This window comes from Panulirus ornatus, chromosome 13, assembly GCF_036320965.1.
Source record: "Panulirus ornatus isolate Po-2019 chromosome 13, ASM3632096v1, whole genome shotgun sequence".
NCBI classification, from domain to species: Eukaryota; Metazoa; Arthropoda; class Malacostraca; order Decapoda; family Palinuridae; genus Panulirus; species Panulirus ornatus.
The window spans coordinates 47890196-47908713 of NC_092236.1; the positions used below are offsets into that span (position 1 = coordinate 47890196).

Below are 18518 nucleotides of genomic sequence, written 5' to 3' on the forward strand. Positions count from 1 at the left end.
GTGGTTTCAGAAGTGGTAGAGGATGTGTGGATCAGGTGTTTGCTTTGAAGAATGTATGTGAGAAATACTTAGAAAAGCAAACGGATTTGTATGTAGCATTTATGGATCTGGAGTTGATAGAGATGCTCTGTGGAAGGTATTAAGAATATATGGTGTGGGAGGCAAGTTGTTAGAAGCAGTGAAAAGTTTTTATCGAGGATGTAAGGCATGTGTACGTGTAGGAAGAGAGGAAAGTGATTGGTTCTCAGTGAATGTAGGTTTGCGGCAGGGGTGTGTGATGTCTCCATGGTTGTTTCATTTGTTTATGGATGGGGTTGTTAGGGAGGTAAATGCAAGAGTTTTGGAAAGAGGGGCAAGTATGAAGTCTGTTGGGGATGAGAGAGCTTGGGAAGTGAGTCAGTTGTTGTTCGCTGATGATACAGCGCTGGTGGCTGATTCATGTGAGAAACTGCAGAAGCTGGTGACTGAGTTTGGTAAAGTGTGTGAAAGAAGAAAGTTAAGAGTAAATGTGAATAAGAGCAAGGTTATTAGGTACAGTAGGGTTGAGGGTCAAGTCAATTGGGAGGTAAGCTTGAATGGAGAAAAACTGGATTAAGTAAAGTGTTTTAGATATCTGGGAGTGGATCTGGCAGCGGATGGAACCATGAAAGCGGAAGTGGATCATAGGGTGGGGGAGGGGGCGAAAATCCTGGGAGCCTTGAAGAATGTGTGGAAGTCGAGAACATTATCTCGGAAAGCAAAAATGGGTATGTTTGAAGGAATAGTGGTTCCAACAATGTTGTATGGTTGCGAGGCGTGGGCTATGGATAGAGTTGTGCGCAGGAGGATGGATGTGCTGGAAATGAGATGTTTGAGGACAATGTGTGGTGTGAGGTGGTTTGATCGAGTAAGTAACGTAAGGGTAAGAGAGATGTGTGGAAATAAAAAGAGCGTGGTTGAGAGAGCAGAAGAGGGTGTTTTGAAATGGTTTGGGCACATGGAGAGAATGAGTGAGGAAAGATTGACCAAGAGGATATATGTGTCGGAGGTGGAGGGAAGGAGGAGAAGTGGGAGACCAAATTGGAGGTGGAAAGATGGAGTGAAAGAGATTTTGTGTGATCGGGGCCTGAACATGCAGGAGGGTGAAAGGAGGGCAAGGAATAGAGTGAATTGGATCGATGTGGTATACCGGGGTTGACGTGCTGTCAGTGGATTGAACCAGGGCATGTGAGGCGTCTGGGGTAAACCATGGAAAGCTGTGTAGGTATGTATATTTGCGTGTGTGGACGTATGTATATACATGTGTATGGGGGTGGGTTGAGCCATTTCTTTCGTCTGTTTCCTTGCGCTACCTCGCAAACGCGGGAGACAGCGACAAAGAGAAAAAAAAAAAAAAAAATATATATATATATATATATATATATATATATATATATATATATATATATATATATATATATATATATATATATACTACCACTTCCCACTGCCAAAGCTGCAAATACACATACCAACTAAAAAAAGAAAGTCTGACGTATTAGAATATTGTGTGTTAACACACGGAGTATATGTAAGAAATGTTCGTGGTCAGAGACAGCTGTATCGGGATATGAATTTGATATAATTGGTATTTTGGAATTTTGGTTGAATATTAGAATTAGACATTTATTTCCTAGCCAAACACACAATTTCTGGGTGCACAATATTTAACAGTGATTAGGGAAATAATGTAGGAGATGGTGTCTTGCGCTTTGATAAAGCTTATCTAAATCCTGGGCTGGAGAATGCTGTTGCTGTCGATAGAATCAGTTTCATCTTTTTTCATAGAAATAAAAACTAAATTTCTAAGGGAAATAATAGTAGGGTTAGTTTATAGGCCTGCAGCGCTGACACCAGAGGTAGACGAAAGACTGTATAATCAGAAACCTAAATTTTTTGTGATGGAAACCATTCGATTATGATAGTTTCAACATGTCATTACCCAAGTGGGAAGAATCCTTTTCTAATAGCTCCGGGTTGTAGACTTTACCTACACCAGCTTGATAGTGACCTAAGACAGTTGATAAACCTACGTGAGACGACAATACATTAGATTTCGTTCTAACTACAGTTAAGGATCTTGTTAACAGTGGTGAACTATGAGAAAAGCTCAGAGCAACGGATCACCGGCCAATTACTTTTGAGTTGAGTTTGAACATTGCCACGGTGTGATGCTGGTCAGCATGACCGTCGTGTTGAAATAGACAGTTTTAAACTTGCAGAATGTAAAGATCTTCACAATGATCTCGACGACCAGAATTTAATGATGTCATGAATACAAGCGAGATATGAATTAAACGACTTAAACCTATTTAGTTTAGAAAAGCGAAGGTTAAGTGTTGATCTGACCCAGACATTCAAAATGATCAAATGCCGATCTGACAACCTACACAGGGGTACACATCTGCCGACCTACACAGGGGTACACATCTGACGACCTACACAGGGGTACACATCTGACGACCTACACAGGGGTACACAGCTGCCGACCTACACAGGGGTACACATCTGACGACCTACACAGGGGTACACATCTGACGACCTACACAGGGGTACACATCTGCCGACCTACACAGGGGAACACATCTGCCGACCTACACAGGGGTACACATCTGACAACCTACACAGGGGTACACATCTGACGACCTACACAGGGGTACACATCTGCCGACCTACACAGGGGAACACATCTACGACCTACACAGGGGTACACATCTGACGACCTACACAGGGGTACACATCTGCCGACCTACACAGGGGAACACATCTACGACCTACACAGGGGTACACATCTGACGACCTACACAGGGGTACACATCTGACGACCTACACAGGGGTACACATCTGACGACCTACACAGGGGTACACATCTGACGACCTACACAGGGGTACACATCTGATCTCCCTCGTAGTCATGGTTACGATCTCATAGACAAACGTTTGACCTCGATTGAGACGAAGTATTTTTCCTACAGCAATGTTAAACATATGGAGTGATCTACCAGTTAGAGTGGTTGAAAACATGAACTACAAACACGTTTTAGAACAGCCTTGATAGATCTTTAACTCCAATACTGACAATATTTGCGCGTCATTAGCTCCATGAAAAATTCACAGTGTTCTTCACATTTTGAACATTATGCATATCTACCTTCACCACATTGATCTACGAGTTCACATCTTACCTACCATCACAAACAGCCTGGAGGGGACCCAGTGGTCGTAATAGTAGTAGTAGTAGTAGAAGTAGTAGTATAGTAGTGGTTGCTGTAAGTAGTAGAAGTAGTAGTAGTGGTAGTAGTAGTAGTAGTAGTAATATAGTAGTAGTAGTAGTAGTAGTATTTACCTGCAGGTTCATACGAACACAGCGTTTGGATGCCGTTCATCCTTGATTAACATACGTGTTAAGAACTAGACGTGTTTGTAACATCATGCGAATCATTACTGCCAACACTGAGGTGTGACAACCAGCACTACAGCAGAGTGGTACTATCACCACGGCTACTGGTAGTTTACCTTTACCTAATCCATTACCGTTGGTGCACTACCGACCGTTAATACCTTCCGCTTAGACCATTCCACTTGCGCTAGTGCTGCTACCACACCAACGAGACCAAATGGCCTAAAACTCAAGACGTTACCAAATTAAACCAGTGTTGCGCAGAAGATACTTCTTTACCAGCGAGATTGTCGACGCGTGGCATAAGCTCCCCAGACCATGATGTTCATAACAAGACTGTTCATATGTTCATAATTAGCCGTGAACGTCACCTGTCTCTCAGGTAGTGAACAGTTCTTTTCATTGATCGTCATAACGTAATGGTATATTATGATACTTTCTCGACCACTGATCTCTCCCTGGTCATGCTGGGGTAACTTACCCCCACTGACCAACTCGCATCACCTGATTTAAGGGAACAAGAAGGAATTAGTGTGTTATCGTTCCACATCAAGAGTAATATAGAGATAGGAAGTCGCAAAACTTGGGTTCAAAAGTTGTTGAACCTTTTATGACAAAAAGTGATGGAAAGCTTGATTAATTCATGTTCATCCTGCTTTCTGATTTTCCTGTCCAAGTTTCCTTCAGACATATTACTCCTGCAAGGTATTTTTTATGTTTCCCGTCCGGCGTGTTGCCGGAGGGAGTGGAGGAAGGTAAGGAAGGAGCTTTTCTTTGCCTTGTGATCCTTTTCTTCTTCTGTTTATAAGTGGACAGCAACTTCATCAGTATTGTTCAGGCCGGACACCTCGCCCTGTCCTTGTGTCTGTGTGTTTATGTAACTCTGTGAAACACAGTTTGGATTTTGGTGATTCCTCTCTGGCAACTTCACAGCGGCTCATGGGCCTCATGACTGTAATAATTGTTAACTTTTCACTTCCATGAGTGTTCCTAGAAATTCCGGAGCCCTTGAGAACGAATGACGTCATGCGGGTCAGCAGCGGCATTTCCTACATTTCGGTCAAAAAGGCGGTACATCAACGTCTGATATCGACACATTTTGGATTTTTTTCAGATATTTTCGCTCTGGAACAGTTTTCATCCCAGGATGAACCACGTCTCTAGTGACGTGTAGGTGACTGGTAGTGTATCCGGCCGACACAAGACTGGGAATAAGACATAGTGGTACCAGGTATTATGAGACGGGACGTGAGCAGCGCGTGTGTTTGCGAGACTCACTCTTCCACGAATGGGAAGGGGATGGAAAGGAGAAGAGACCGGGGAGGGGGGGGGGGGGCATGACTCGCTCTCTTAAACCCCCCCCCCCCCTCTTCTAGCGGGTAACCGCATGACGGTCAGCAAACATGGCGGCTCCGGGTACCGCTTGTTTGGTTAGGGGCGTGGCAAGGTGGTGGGTGGGTGGGTGGGTCAGTCAGCGTGGGTCAGACGGGCTAAAGAAGGCGTGGTGAGGGGCGGAGCGAGGCTTTTCAGAAAGCTACGTAATGAGTCTTGAGAAAAGTGTTCTGTTTGTGTATGTCATTACGAACTGGAATTACCTTTTGGTGTTGTTCAGGGAGAGAGTTTTTATACGTGAGGGTCGCTGTGCCTTGAACTGACCATCATACAGATTCTGAGCATCTCTTATGTTGTCCACGTCTACAATCTCGTCATTCAGTATAGTCCACTCGTCCACCATTCTTATGCTAATATATATATAAAAAAGAAAAGTTTCTCTGAAAATCTTTTCCAAATAGTATCATGCTGAGTTTCATGCTATGGTGTCTGGTTGCTCTGTCTATATACATGACGTGTTCACTGTCTATATACATGACGTGTTCACTGTCTATATACATGACGTGTTCACTGTGTACATAACGTGTTCACTGCCTACATGACGTGTTCATTGTCTACATGACGTGTTCACTGTCTACATGACGTGTTCACTGTCTACATGACGTGTTCACTGTCTACATGACGTGTTCACTGTCTACGTCATCAAGATGGCTTAATACTTGAAGGTTGTCATCTGGTCAGGTGCGTGATTACTATTTGTGTGTTAGGAAGAAAGTTTATAATCGTCGTGTCCATCTCTTAGCCTTGCACGTACATAAGTCCTCTGTCTTTACTTTTCTGTGCACACACACACACACACACACACACACACACACACACACACACCTAGACTAAACCAGGTTACCATCTATCGTTTGTGTGTTTCTGTGTCATCATCTATCTGCACTGTATGTATGATGAGGAAGTTCTACACCCGTAGGTCCCCATCACCCAACCATTCTCTATTGCTGTTCATCTTCTTCAATCTCTTATGCTGTCAACATCAACCATGTCCTCAGTCATCGTGTAAATGTATTTCTTTATATCTTTTTCTACAAAAAATCTGACTTAATATCTTGTAATGTTCTGTGGTTGCTCGACCTGTAAACCTCTCGAAGAATTGTCAACTGTCCACGTCATGCATCTGTTTTAATGATATAGAGTTTGTGATCAGGTCACCCCTCACTCTTCTCTCTTCCAGGGTAGGCATAATTAAAGTCTCTAGCCTTTACCTGTCACTCAGCTTTCTCAGTTCTGATACCATCTTCGTTGCTCTCTTCTGGACTCTATTTGCTCTTTGTGTTTCTTGAGATGCGGTGGCCAAACTGGAGAAGCATATTCTAGTTTTGGTCTTGTGTAGGACGTGAACAACTTGCTAGGTATTTCCTTCTCCATGAAAGCTCAACAAATATTTGTCAGTGGAGAGTTTGTCTCCTGATGTAGGACTCTGGCGACATGTTAGGGACGATGTCTTTCACACACACACACACACACACACACACACACAATCCTGAAAGTTATTTCCTTATTTCACTTTGTGTCTTTCATCAACCATGTACTAGACTGTGTGTGTGTGTGTGTGTGTGTGTGTGTGTGTGTGTGTGTGTGTTTGTGTGTGTGTGTGTGTTTGTGTGTGTGTGTGTGTGTGTGTGTGTGTGTGTGTGTGTGTGTGTGTGTGTGTGCTCGGTTCCTATCATTAAGATAACCTATTATCAATACAATTCCGTATGTTAATCCCTTACTCAAGAAAACCATTTTAATCTTCGTTGATTGATCAACCCCAGCCAGTGAGGCACACAGTCCCCAGCTACCGTTCTCACCAGGCCACTATCATCGACCGAATTAATCCCCACTTCGAAAAAAGCTCATCACGTGATTTCCTACGTCATTCTTAGTGGTTGGTGACAACACTTGCCCGGGTGCTGGGGAAATCTGGGGTGAGACGAGGCGCAGGTGGAGAGGGCGGGCCGCGGGAGGGACCCCCAGCTGACACAATCGTCATAACTGATTTGTTTTGTGTTAGTTTTACCGCCGCTAACACGACGCCGTCCGTGAACACACTGCTACTACGGGTCATCGCTGTTCCCCTGACCCGCAGTAGACGATACGCAATGTTCTTGAAATCGTACTTGATCACTGACGAAGTAGAAGAGTTCCTCACCAGTGAGGCAGGTGATGGTAACGCAATCATGGCTGGGTGAGTCCACAGAGACGTGAGGTGTATAACTTTGTGACGAGAATCTGCATTAATATTTATGGTCGCTTACAAGAGGGAAGTGGTTAACACTGTGGATGTTAGCCAGTTAGGACGGTGTGTTGACAGTGGTGCAGCGGAGGATGACGCAGCGGGTTGAAGACAAAGTAACACATCACAATAACTCTGGGTCTGGCATCTGTTACAGCCACCTGGCGGCCACCATATACCCAAGCCTCCTCCACTGTTGCCAGCCATCACATAGCACGAACGTTTGAGTCTAAATGTCAATGTAGTTAGGCTTTAGTTGCATTTATTGAGTCATTGTACGGAAGATGAAGTGAGCTCAAAGGTATTTCTCCCAAAAAATCAAAAAGTTTCACTGTCGTAATTTTCCTGCAAAGTAGATATAGATATCACTTGTTTCTCCGAGGTTTCCACATGTCGCCAATATTCGAAATTCCATATCTTTATCATATTGTAAACTGCTTATGATATTCTTCTTGAACTTCAGTTGAACTTGCTTGTAATATGTGTCGGTGGTGTGACTTTTAAAGGGATGGAATCGGTTCTCGTGTGTGCCAGACCGTCTCTAGCGGGGGGGGCGGGTGTTTATGTAGCCTCGCCCTCACAGTGCTCGACCATCGTCATCTTAGCGAAGACGTTGTCTCGCGTCCTGTAAGTTTACATTTGGCGTCCACCATATTGCTGACGACTTTACAAACCGCTCCTTTACATATGCAGTAAAATTCCGAGTGTCATCATGACGATGTCTCGTATACATAAAAAATGATAATGATAATAATAATAACGATAACGATAATAATTACGAAGCTTGCCTAACATTGTTTACTGACACACACCAGCCAGTGTATTGGCGGGACATCCCAGGTGATAAACGAATTGTTTACCCACAACAAGGTCTCTCTCTCTCTCTCTCTCTCTCTCTCTCTCTCTCTCTCTCTCTCTCTCTCTCTCTCTCTCTCTCCTACCTACCTACCTACCTAGCTTAACCTTAAGGACCGACTTCCGCGCCCACGAACTGCACGCGGGCTGGCTGGCCCGTGAGTAAATATCAAAAAGTCAGCAACGCTAACCGCTGTATTACGGAAGCCAGTGAAGTGAGGGTAGGAGGCATCAGTAACATCACTGATCGTGGTTAGGGCTGCGTCCGGCCACGTCGGTACTGATGGCAGGCTTGTGGTCAGCTAATACTACGATCTATGAGATCACTCGCAAAATCTAACACGAATGTAAAAAAGCAACACGAAGATAAACATTTTTTTTTTTTTGGAAAGAAGTGAACAAGTTTAGAAATGAATCTGTATACACGACTGTAGCTGTGATACAGGAGACATATACTTGTATCTGTCTGTCTTCTCCTTGCATCTCTCTCTCTCTCTCTCTCTCTCTCTCTCTCTCTCTCTCTCTCTCTCTCTCTCTCTCTCTCTCTCTCTTTCTCTCCCCAGGTACTCACCGTGGGCATGAAGGCGTACTGACAGAAGACACCGACGAAGGGACCCACCGGCTTCTTGATGATGCCCTTCACCACCTTCAGGTCGAGTGTGGCGCCCATGAAGAAGTAGACGAAGCCGACGAGGACAGCCAGCAGCAAGGTGAAGATGTCTGTGATGTTCTGGTAAGACAGGAACACCGTCATCTTCATCCTCCCAGATGCTACAGACTGTTAGAAAAAAATATATATAAGAAAACAAGATTTCGTTGTACTTCAATATGGCTGACATACATCTGTCTGTTCAGATTAGAATCTGTCGGTCATTTAGACTCGACGTATTTTGCGTTGACAATAGGAAAAATATAAAGAGGAATGCCAATATGTCATTTATACTCTTTATACTCGACATATTCTGCTCTGATTATTTGAAGATATAAAGAGGAATGACAATATGTCTTTGAGTGTCAGATTATTGTTTGAATAAGCTTATGTATATCTTTCAGACCAGATGTCGTGGCAAGGATTAGAAATGGAACTTTAACATTATCAACTGTTCACCACTTCCAGAACTTAAACTTTCGTGTTAAGTTACATTACTGGAGCCATGTGAGATCCCTCATAGCCATCAACCGATTTCACCGAGCAAGTGGGATGCAAAACCGTTTTCTGTAGCTCGTTTTTAAGTACTACTTTGGTATGTTCTCCGGAGAGGTGTCAAATACTGCTGTCCCACCATTAGCTAGGCACATAAGACTCCGTAAGTTACTGCGTTGCATAATCAGTGTGGCCATTGGCAACTTAAGGGTGGGCCGTTTTGATATCTATTTCTCTCCCTACACCTGGAAGTTCTGGAACTCTCTACCCCTCTCATGTCTTTTCCTTGTTGAAAGGGCAGGATTCCATCTCACAAGCGAGAATGTGTTACGAAGGGATAAGAGGTTTACACCTTAGTTGTCCCCGTCTCTTAACCTTGTGTGTGTGTGTGTGTGTGTGTGTGTGTGTGTGTGTGTGTGTGTGTGTGTGTTACCGGAATGTATAACCCAGAGTACCATTACTCATGTTGTTGTAGCGCATAACACGACAGTATCGAGTTGCCAGACTCGCAACTTACCACATTATCCTTATCGTAGAGCTTCAGGTGGAGGTCGTTGTAGCCCAAGAATAGGGCCGAGATGTTGATGTAGCCGTGGTAGGTGACGTTGGTGTAGTCAGTCATGTTGTCCTCCTCAGGGGCGCCTTCCACCGGCTCGCTGATCCACGTCACTTTGGCCACCATCTGCGGGTAGGAATAGGGTCAAATGTCACATGCAAATAAGGAATATTTGATGGTATACGTTAGGGAGTATGCCTTAACAGGAGGAAATCTCACAAGCAACTGAGGAATATATATATATATGGAAGCGGAAATGGATCATAGGGTTGGGGAGGGGGGCGAAAATCCTGGGAGCCTTGAAGAATGTGTGGAAGTCGAGAACATTATCTCGGAAAGCAAAAATGGGTATGTTTGAAGGAATAGTGGTTCCAACAATGTTGTATGGTTGCGAGGCGTGGGCTATGGATAGAGTTGTGCGCAGGAGGGTGGATGTGCTGGAAATGAGATGTTTGAGGACAATGTGTGGTGTGAGGTGGTTTGATCGAGTAAGTAACGTAAGGATAAGAGAGATGTGTGGAAATAAAAAGAGCGTGGTTGAGAGAGCAGAAGAGGGTGTTTTGAAATGGTTTGGGCACATGGAGAGAATGAGTGAGGAAAGATTGACCAAGAGGATATATGTGTCGGAGGTGGAGGGAAGGAGGAGAAGTGGGAGACCAAATTGGAGGTGGAAAGATGGAGTGAAAAAGATTTTGTGTGATCGGGGCCTGAACATGCAGGAGGGTGAAAGGAAGGCAAGGAATAGAGTGAATTGGATCGATGTGGTATACCGGGGTTGACGTGCTGTCAGTGGATTGAATCAAGGCATGTGAAGCGTCTGGGGTAAACCATGGAAAGCTGTGTAGGTATGTATATTTGCGTGTGTGGACGTGTATGTATATACATGTGTATGGGGGTGGGTTGGGCCATTTCTTTCGTCTGTTTCCTTGCGCTACCTCGCAAACGCGGAAGACAGCGACAAAGCAAAAAAAAAAAAAAAAAAAAAAAAATATATATTTATATATATATATATATATATATATATATATATATATATATATATATATATATATATATATATATATATATATATATATATATATATTGTCCTTGGGGATAGGGGAGAAAGAATACTTCCCACGTATTCCCTGCGTGTCGGAGAAGGCGACTAAAAGGGGAGGGAGCGGGGGCTGTAAATCCTCCCCTCTCTTTTTTTTTTTTTAATTTTCCAAAAGAAGGAACAGAGAAGGGGGCTAGGTGAGGATATTCCCTCAAAGGCCCAGTCCTCTGTTCTTAATGCTACCTCGCTAACGCGGGAAATGGCGAATACTTTGAAAGAAAAAAAAAAAAAAAAAAAAATATATATATATATATATATATATATATATATATATATATATATATATATATATATATATATATATATATATATAAACCCATATACATATCAACATATTAACATATGCATGCATATACATACGCATACACATACATATACATATATACACATGTACATATTCATACTTGCTTTCCTTCATCCATTACCTGTGCCACCCCACCCCACAGGAAACAGCATCGCTACCCCCAGCGTCAGCGAGGCAGCGCCAGGAAGCAGACAACAAAGGCCACATTCGTTCACACTCAGTCTTTAGCTGTCATGTGTAATGCACCGAAACCACAGCTCCCTATCCCACATTCAGGCCCCACAGACCTATCCACATCCAGGCCCCACAGACCTTTTCATGGTTTATCCCAGATGTTTCACATGCCCTGGTTCAGTCCATTGACAGCACGCCGACCCCGGTATACCACATCGTTCCAATTCACTCTATTCCTTGCACGCCTCTCACCCTCCTGTATGAGCACTTAAAATCATTTTCACTCCATCCTTTCACATCCATTACGGTCTCCTGCTTCTCCTTGCTCCCTCCACCCCTGATCACATCGTCAGGGGAGATACAAGAATGAGATAGAAGTAAAACAGTCAATTGATATACAAGGAAGAGACGTAACTTCAACGACATTGGCAAACAAGCTTGTTAATATATCCAGTCCTCCATCTAGGCCCCCAGCACTCACTAAGTCCTCCATCTCGGCCCCCAGCACTCACCAAGTCCTCCATCTCGGCCCCCATTACCCAACAAGTCCTCCATCTCGGCCCCCATTACCCAACAAGTCCTCCATCTCGGCCCCCAGCACTCAACAAATCCTCCATCTCGGCCCCCAGCACTCAACAAATCCTCCATCTCGGCCCCCAGCACTCACCAAGTCCTCCATCTCGGCCCCCAGCACTCACCAAGTCCTCCATCTCGGCCCCCAGCACTCACCAAGTCCTCCATCTCGGCCCCCAGCACTCACCAAGTCCTCCATCTCGGCCCCCAGCACTCACCAAGTCCTCCATCTCGGCCCACACCCGGTCTACGGAGCTTGTAACGTTGGAGAACCAGCTGACGACGTGGTCGGTGCCATCCACCACCTCCAGCAGGGCCTCCGGGGAGAACCTGACCACGCCCTCCATCTCCTCCTGCTGCTGCTGCGGGGTCACCTGTAGGAGGGCAAGGTTAGAAGGGGGCGTGGTGTTAGCGCCTTCCGTCAGTATCAATGCTCACACGCCCAGTCTGTACCATACGAAGTTAGCTTTACGGTTGTTACCAGCTTATATGATAATAATGATAGTAACGATAATAATACTACTACTAATAATGATAATAATAATAATCAATAATGATGATAGTAATAATAATGATAATAATAATATAACAGTGATAATAATAATGATAATGATAATGATAATAATGACAATAATGATAATAATAACAATGATAATGATAATAATGATGATAATAACAATAGTGATAATGATAATAATGATATTAGTAATAGTAATATTAATGATGATAATGATAATGATATTACCCCTGGGGATATGGGAGAAAGAATATTTCCCACGCATTCCTCACGTGTCGTAGAAGGCGACTAAAGGGGACGGGAGCAGGGGCTAAAAACCCTCTCCTCCTTGTATCTTAACTTTCTAAACGGGGAAACGAAAGGAGTCACGCGGGGAGTGCTCATCTTCCTCGAAGGCTCAGATTGGGGTGTTTAAATGTGTGTGGATGTAACCAAGATGAGAAAAAAGGAGAGATAGGAAATATGTTTGAGGAAAGGAACCTGGATGTTTTGACTCTAAGTGAAACGAAGCTCAAGGGTAAAGGTGAACTGTAGTTTGGGTATGTATTGGGAGTAAAGTCAGGGGTTGATGAGAAGACAAGAGCAAAGGGAGGAGTAGCACTACTCCTGAAGCAGGAGTTGTGGGAGAATATGTAATAATGTAAAAAAGTAAATTCTAGATTGATATTGTTGAAACTGAAAGTGGTTGGAGAAAGAAGGGGTGATTATTGGTGCATATGCACCTGGGCATGAGAAGAAAGATCATGAGAGGCAAGTGTTTTGGGAGCAGCTGAATGAGTGTGTTAGCAGCTTTGATGTACGAGACTGGGTTATAGTGATGGGTAATTTGAATGCAAATGTGAGTAATGTGGCAGTTGAGGGTATAATTGGTGTACATGGGGTGTTCAGTGTTGTAAATGGAAATGGTGAAGAGCTTGTAGATTTGTGTGCTGAAAAAGGACTGGTGATTGGGAATACCTAGTTTAAAACGAGAGATATACGTAAGTATACGTATGTAAGTAGGAGAGATGGCCAGAGAGCGTTATTGGATTACGTGTTAATTGATAGACGCGCGAAAGAGAGACTTTTCGATGTTAATGTGCTGAGAGGTGCAACTGGAGGGATGTCTGATCATTATCTTGTGGAGGCGAAGGTGAAGATTTGTATGGGTTTTCAGAAAAGAAGAGAGAATGTTGGGGTGAAGAGGGTGGTGAGAGAAAGTGAGCTTGGGAAGGAGACTTGTGTGAGGAAGTACCAGGAGAGACTGAATACAGAATGGAAAAAGGTGAGAGCAAATGACGTGAGGGGAGTGGGGGAGGAATGGGATGTATCTAGAGAAGTAGTGATGGCTTGCGCAAAAGATGCTTGTGGCATGAGGTAGGCGGGAGGTGGGCAGATTAGAAAGAGTAGTGAGGTGGGATGAAGAAGTAAGATTGTTAGTGGAAGAGAAGAGAGAGGCGTTTGGACGATTTTTACAGGGAAGTAGTGCGAATGACTGGGAGATGTATAAAAGAAAGAGGCAGGAGGTCAAGAGAAAGGTGTGCAAAAGGTGAAAAAGAGGGCAAATTAGAGTTGGGGTGAGAGAGTATCGTTAAATCTTGGGGAGAATAAAAAGATGTTTTGGAAGGAGGTAAATAAAGTGCGTAAGATAAGAGAACAAATGGGAACATCGGTGAAGGGGTCTAATGGGGAGGTAATAACAATTAGTGGTGAAGTCAGAATGAGAAAGAGTGAGTATTTTGAAGTTTTGTTGAATGTGTTTGATAATAGAGTGGCAGATATAGGGTGTTTTGGTCGAGGTGGTGTGCGAAGTGAGAGGATAAGGGGGAATGGTTTGGTAAACAGAGAAGAGGTAGTGAAAGCTTTGCCGAAGATGAAAGCCGGCAAGACGACTGGTTTGGATGGTATTGCTGTGGAATTTATTAAAAAGAGGGGGTGACTGTATTGTTGACTGGTTGGTGAGGATATTCAGTGTAAGTATGGTTCATGGTGAAGTGCCTGAGGATTGGCGGAATGCATGCATAGTGCCATTGTTTAAAGGCAAAGGGGATAAAGATGAGTGTTCAAATTACAGAGGTATAAGTTTGTTGAGTATTCCTGAGAAATTATATGAGAGGGTATTGACTGAGAGGGTAAAGGAATGCACAGAGCATCAGATTGGGGAATAGCAGTGTGGTTTCAGAAGTGGTAGAGGATGTGTGAATCAGGTGTGTACTTTGACGAATGTATGTGAGAAATACTTAGAAAAGCAAATGGATTTGTATGTAGCATTTATGGATCTGGAGACGTCATATGATAGAGTTGATAGAGATGCTTTGTGGAAAGTATTAAGAGTATATGGTGTGGGAGGTAAGTTGCTAGAAGCAGTGAAAAGCTTTTATCAAGAATGTAAGGCATGTGTACGAGTAAGAAGAGAGGAAAGTGATTGGTCCCAATGAATGTCGGTTTGCGGCAGGGGTGCGTGATGTCTCCATGGCTGTTTAATTTGTTTATGGATGGGGCTGTTAGGGAGAATAATGCAAGAGTTTTGGAAGGAGGGACAAGTATGCAGTCTGTTGTGGATGAGAGGGCTTGGGAAGTGTCAGCTGATGATACAGCGCTGGTGGCTGATTCGGGTGAGAAACTGCAGAAGCTGGTGACTGAGTTTGGTAAAGTGTATGAAAGAAGAAAGCTGAGAGTAAATGTGAATAAGAGCAAGGCCATTAGGTTCAGTAGGGTTGAGGGACAAGTTAACTGGGAGGTAAGTTTGACTGGAGAAAAACTGGAGGAAGTGAAGTGTTTTAGATATCTGGGAGTCAATTTAGCGACGGACGGAACCATGGAAGCGAAAATGAGTCACAGGGTGGGGGAGAGGGCGAAGGTTCTGGGAGCGTTGAAGAATGTGTGGAAGGCGAGAACGTTATCTCGGAGAGCAAAAATGGGTATGTTTGAAGGAATAGTGGTTCCAACAATGTTATATGGTTGCGAGGCGTGGGCTATGAATAGGGTTGTGCGGAGGAGGGTGGATGTGTTGGAAATAAAGATGCTTGAGGACGGTGTGAGGTGGTTTGATCGAGTAAGTAATTAAAGGGTAAGTGAGCTGTGTGGTAATAAAAAGAGTGTAGTAGTGATAGCAGAAGAAGGTGTGTTGAAATGGTTTGGTCACATGGAGAGCAAGAGTGAGGAAAGATTGACAAAGAGGATATGTGTGTCAGAGGTGGAGGTAACGAGAAGTGGGAAACCAATTGGAGGTGGAAAGATGGAGTGAAGAAGATTTTGAGCGATCGAGGCCTGTACATGCAGGAGGGTGGAAGGTGTGCAAGGAAAAGAGTGAATTGGAACGATGTGGTATACCGGGGTTGACGTGCCGTCAATAATTTGAACCAGGGCATGTGAAGCGTCTGGGATAAACCATGGAAAGTTTTGTAGGGCCTGGATATGGAAAGGGAGCTGTGGTTTCGGTGCATTACACATGACAGCTAAAGACTGAGTGTGAACGAATGTGGCCTTTGTTGTCTTTTCCTAGAGCTACCCCACGCGCGCGCGAGGGGGAAGGGGGGTGCCATTTTTATGTGTGGCGTGGTGGCGACGAAAATGGATGAAGGCAGCAAGTGTGGATGTGTACATGTGTATTTGCATGTATATGTCTGTGTATGTATATGTGTGTATACGTTGAAATGTATAGTTACGTATATGTGCATGTGTGGGCGTTTAAGTATATACATGTGTATGTGGGTGGGTTGGGCCATTCTTTCATCTGTTTCCTTGCGCTATCTCGCTAACGCGGGAGACAGCGACTAAGTATAATAAATAAGAAAATGATAATGAGAATATCAATAATAATGATAATCATAATAATGATAATAATCATAATAATAATGATAATAATAATAATAATAATAATAATGATAATAATAATAATAATAATAATGATGATAATAATATGATAATAATGATAATGATAATAATATGATAATAATGATAATGATAATAATGATAATAATAATAATAATAATGAATAATAATAATAATGATAATAATGATAATAATAATAATAATGATAATTATAATAATGATAATGATAATAATAATGATATGGAGTACTGCTCTCACATCTGAGGTGGTTCTAGAGCCTGCATCCTTACTTGACGGAGTTTGGTCGACAGCAGCTCGACTTATACACACTCCCAGGCTAACCTGCAAACTTGACCCTCTTGCCCTACGCTGTAGTGTCGGATCACTTTCCCCTCTTCTATAGCTATTACTTCGGTTTCTGCTCCCGAGAGCTGGCTGCTTGTGTACCCCCTACCACTAGCTAAACCACGCGTTACTCTGAAAGCTGCTGCGTCACATGATTACTGTGTGGCCGCTAATAGCTCAAGGGTGGGCCATACTGACACCTGCTTCTTTCCCTGCACGTCGAAGCTTTGGAACTCTCTCCCTTGTCACGTCTTTCCCATTAACTACGACATGACCTTTTTGACAGACAAGTTTCCCACTTTCTCTAAAATTCGTAAATATTTTTCTTCGTCTCTTCTCTTTCCTTTTCATTAATTTCTCATTATTTCAGTTAAGGCCCGGCCTTGATGTGGACTTCTGTTTGTGCCGAGAAAAAAAAAATGATGGCGTATTATTCCTGACTTTCCCTGAGGTAGTGGAGGGACAGTGTTGATGTTTTGCTATCGCTGTTGGTGTTTCATGAGGTTTGAACCTTCGATTTGTATTCTTCACTCTTCTGTTGTTATCTTCACTCGATCTATGATATCTCATGAACACCCCCTCTGAATTCCTCCTTGTTTTCTAGAGTCTTGCCCCTGCTTGCTTACACACGGTACAAAAAAAGAGTATCTTTTTTTGTGTGAATCAATATGACACCACGGACGAAGGATTTTGAGAAATACCCATTAGTCTGGCCTCACATTGTTAGCCCTTCCATGATATTACAATACATTGATTGTTAACGACATTTCCCGTCATTTCCCATAATAAATGTTGTACTAATTTGATAGTTCGATGGAAAGAAACATAAAGTGAAACTACCTTGATTATTCGGAAACTTGTCTCATGTTCGGGTTTACCAGTCCTACTGAGACAACACGAACAGTATTGATCATTTCCAAAGTCATCGGAGCCCACTATGCAGGGAGAATCATAATCTGACGGTGTGTATCTCTTGGCTATAATATTGACGATGATCATGACTGGTCGTCTCCTCCCTTTGCACGTTCGCTCTATCTTCCAATTCTCTCTCTCTCTCTCTCTCTCTCTCTCTCTCTCTCTCTCTCTCTCTCTCTCTCTCTCTCTCTCTCTCTCTCTCTCTCAGTAAAACTCACAGCAGCCGTCGTCTTCACGCCCGCCAGCACCAGCACCAGCAGCGGCAGCATCCTCCTCCTCCTCCTCCTCCTGCCCGTCACTCGTTCGTATGAGGAAGCGACCCCAAGTGTGGCGCGGGAGGCTGACCTTCTCCCGTGGACGTGCCAGGCTGCCGGCCTGCCGGCCACAAGGTCAAAACAGAACGGAAGATGTCAACTCTTTCTCGACGAACAGACGACTATTCGCGGGAGCTGTTCGTCCTCGGCTGGTCAGGGTCCTCTGAAAGAGATGGAGAAAGACGATCAAGTTAGACGTAAGTGTTTGTGCGTCTCTCTCTCTTGCCGAAATGGCTGCGACACCATACTGAGTTGCGTCCGTCTCTCTGTTTCTACTTGCGAACACCATTGAGTCTTGGTGATACAATAAACTGTATATAAACCTGGTAGTAATTCAGAAGCACGTCCTTCAGGGAACTGTTTATAAACCTGGTAGTGACTCAGAAGCACGTCCTTCAGGGAAGTGTTTAACGTTTCCAAGTCGTTCAGTAGGGAACGTGTGGTGGTGAGAGTCGCCTTCGTTAAGTCTGTGATGGTGCATCACACGCCTGGCAGAGGACGAGAGGCTGAAGGTAGGAAAGAGGAGCGTGATTCTTTATTAAGTAGGTAACCGTGGGGGAGCACTGTGTGGTTCGACGATCAGAGAGTAACATTACATTTTTTTCGTTATTGGTCGACATACGAGCCATTCTTATATCAGTAATTATAATGTATGAATTGTTCATGTAATGTTAGAGTCACATGGAAGACATGATTGGTTGATGAATAGTGGAGGTGTTGATGAGGAACGTGTCATATATTATTAATCAAACTTTCCTGCCTCGTACGTGCAAAATTTACCTCCTTCCGATACCCACCTATTCTCGTATTATTTGCTCATCCTCACAACTGTGACACAATTGTGGAAGTCCTGCACAATCTGTGTATCTCCTCTC

At 43.6% G+C, this 18518-nt stretch overlaps 1 protein-coding gene across 4 annotated transcripts in view; it reads right to left on the reverse strand.

The window, feature by feature from the left end:
- The window catches only part of LOC139752847 (ileal sodium/bile acid cotransporter-like), a 79907-nt gene that overhangs the window by 25793 nt on the left and 35596 nt on the right, over nucleotides 1-18518 (reverse strand). For 2 of the 4 annotated variants that reach the window (XM_071668807.1, XM_071668808.1), the window contains 4 exons: nucleotides 17548-17806; nucleotides 11958-12113; nucleotides 9551-9715; nucleotides 8461-8667 (listed from right to left, as the gene is read on the reverse strand). In XM_071668807.1, coding sequence (XP_071524908.1) covers nucleotides 8461-8667; nucleotides 9551-9715; nucleotides 11958-12113; nucleotides 17548-17598 — 579 coding nt within the window. In that variant the 5' untranslated portion in view covers nucleotides 17599-17806. Of the gene's footprint in view, nucleotides 1-8460; nucleotides 8668-9550; nucleotides 9716-11678; nucleotides 11716-11957; nucleotides 12114-17547; nucleotides 17807-18518 lie in introns of those variants that run through there. The other 2 variants (XM_071668809.1, XM_071668810.1) reach the window with 2 other exon arrangements.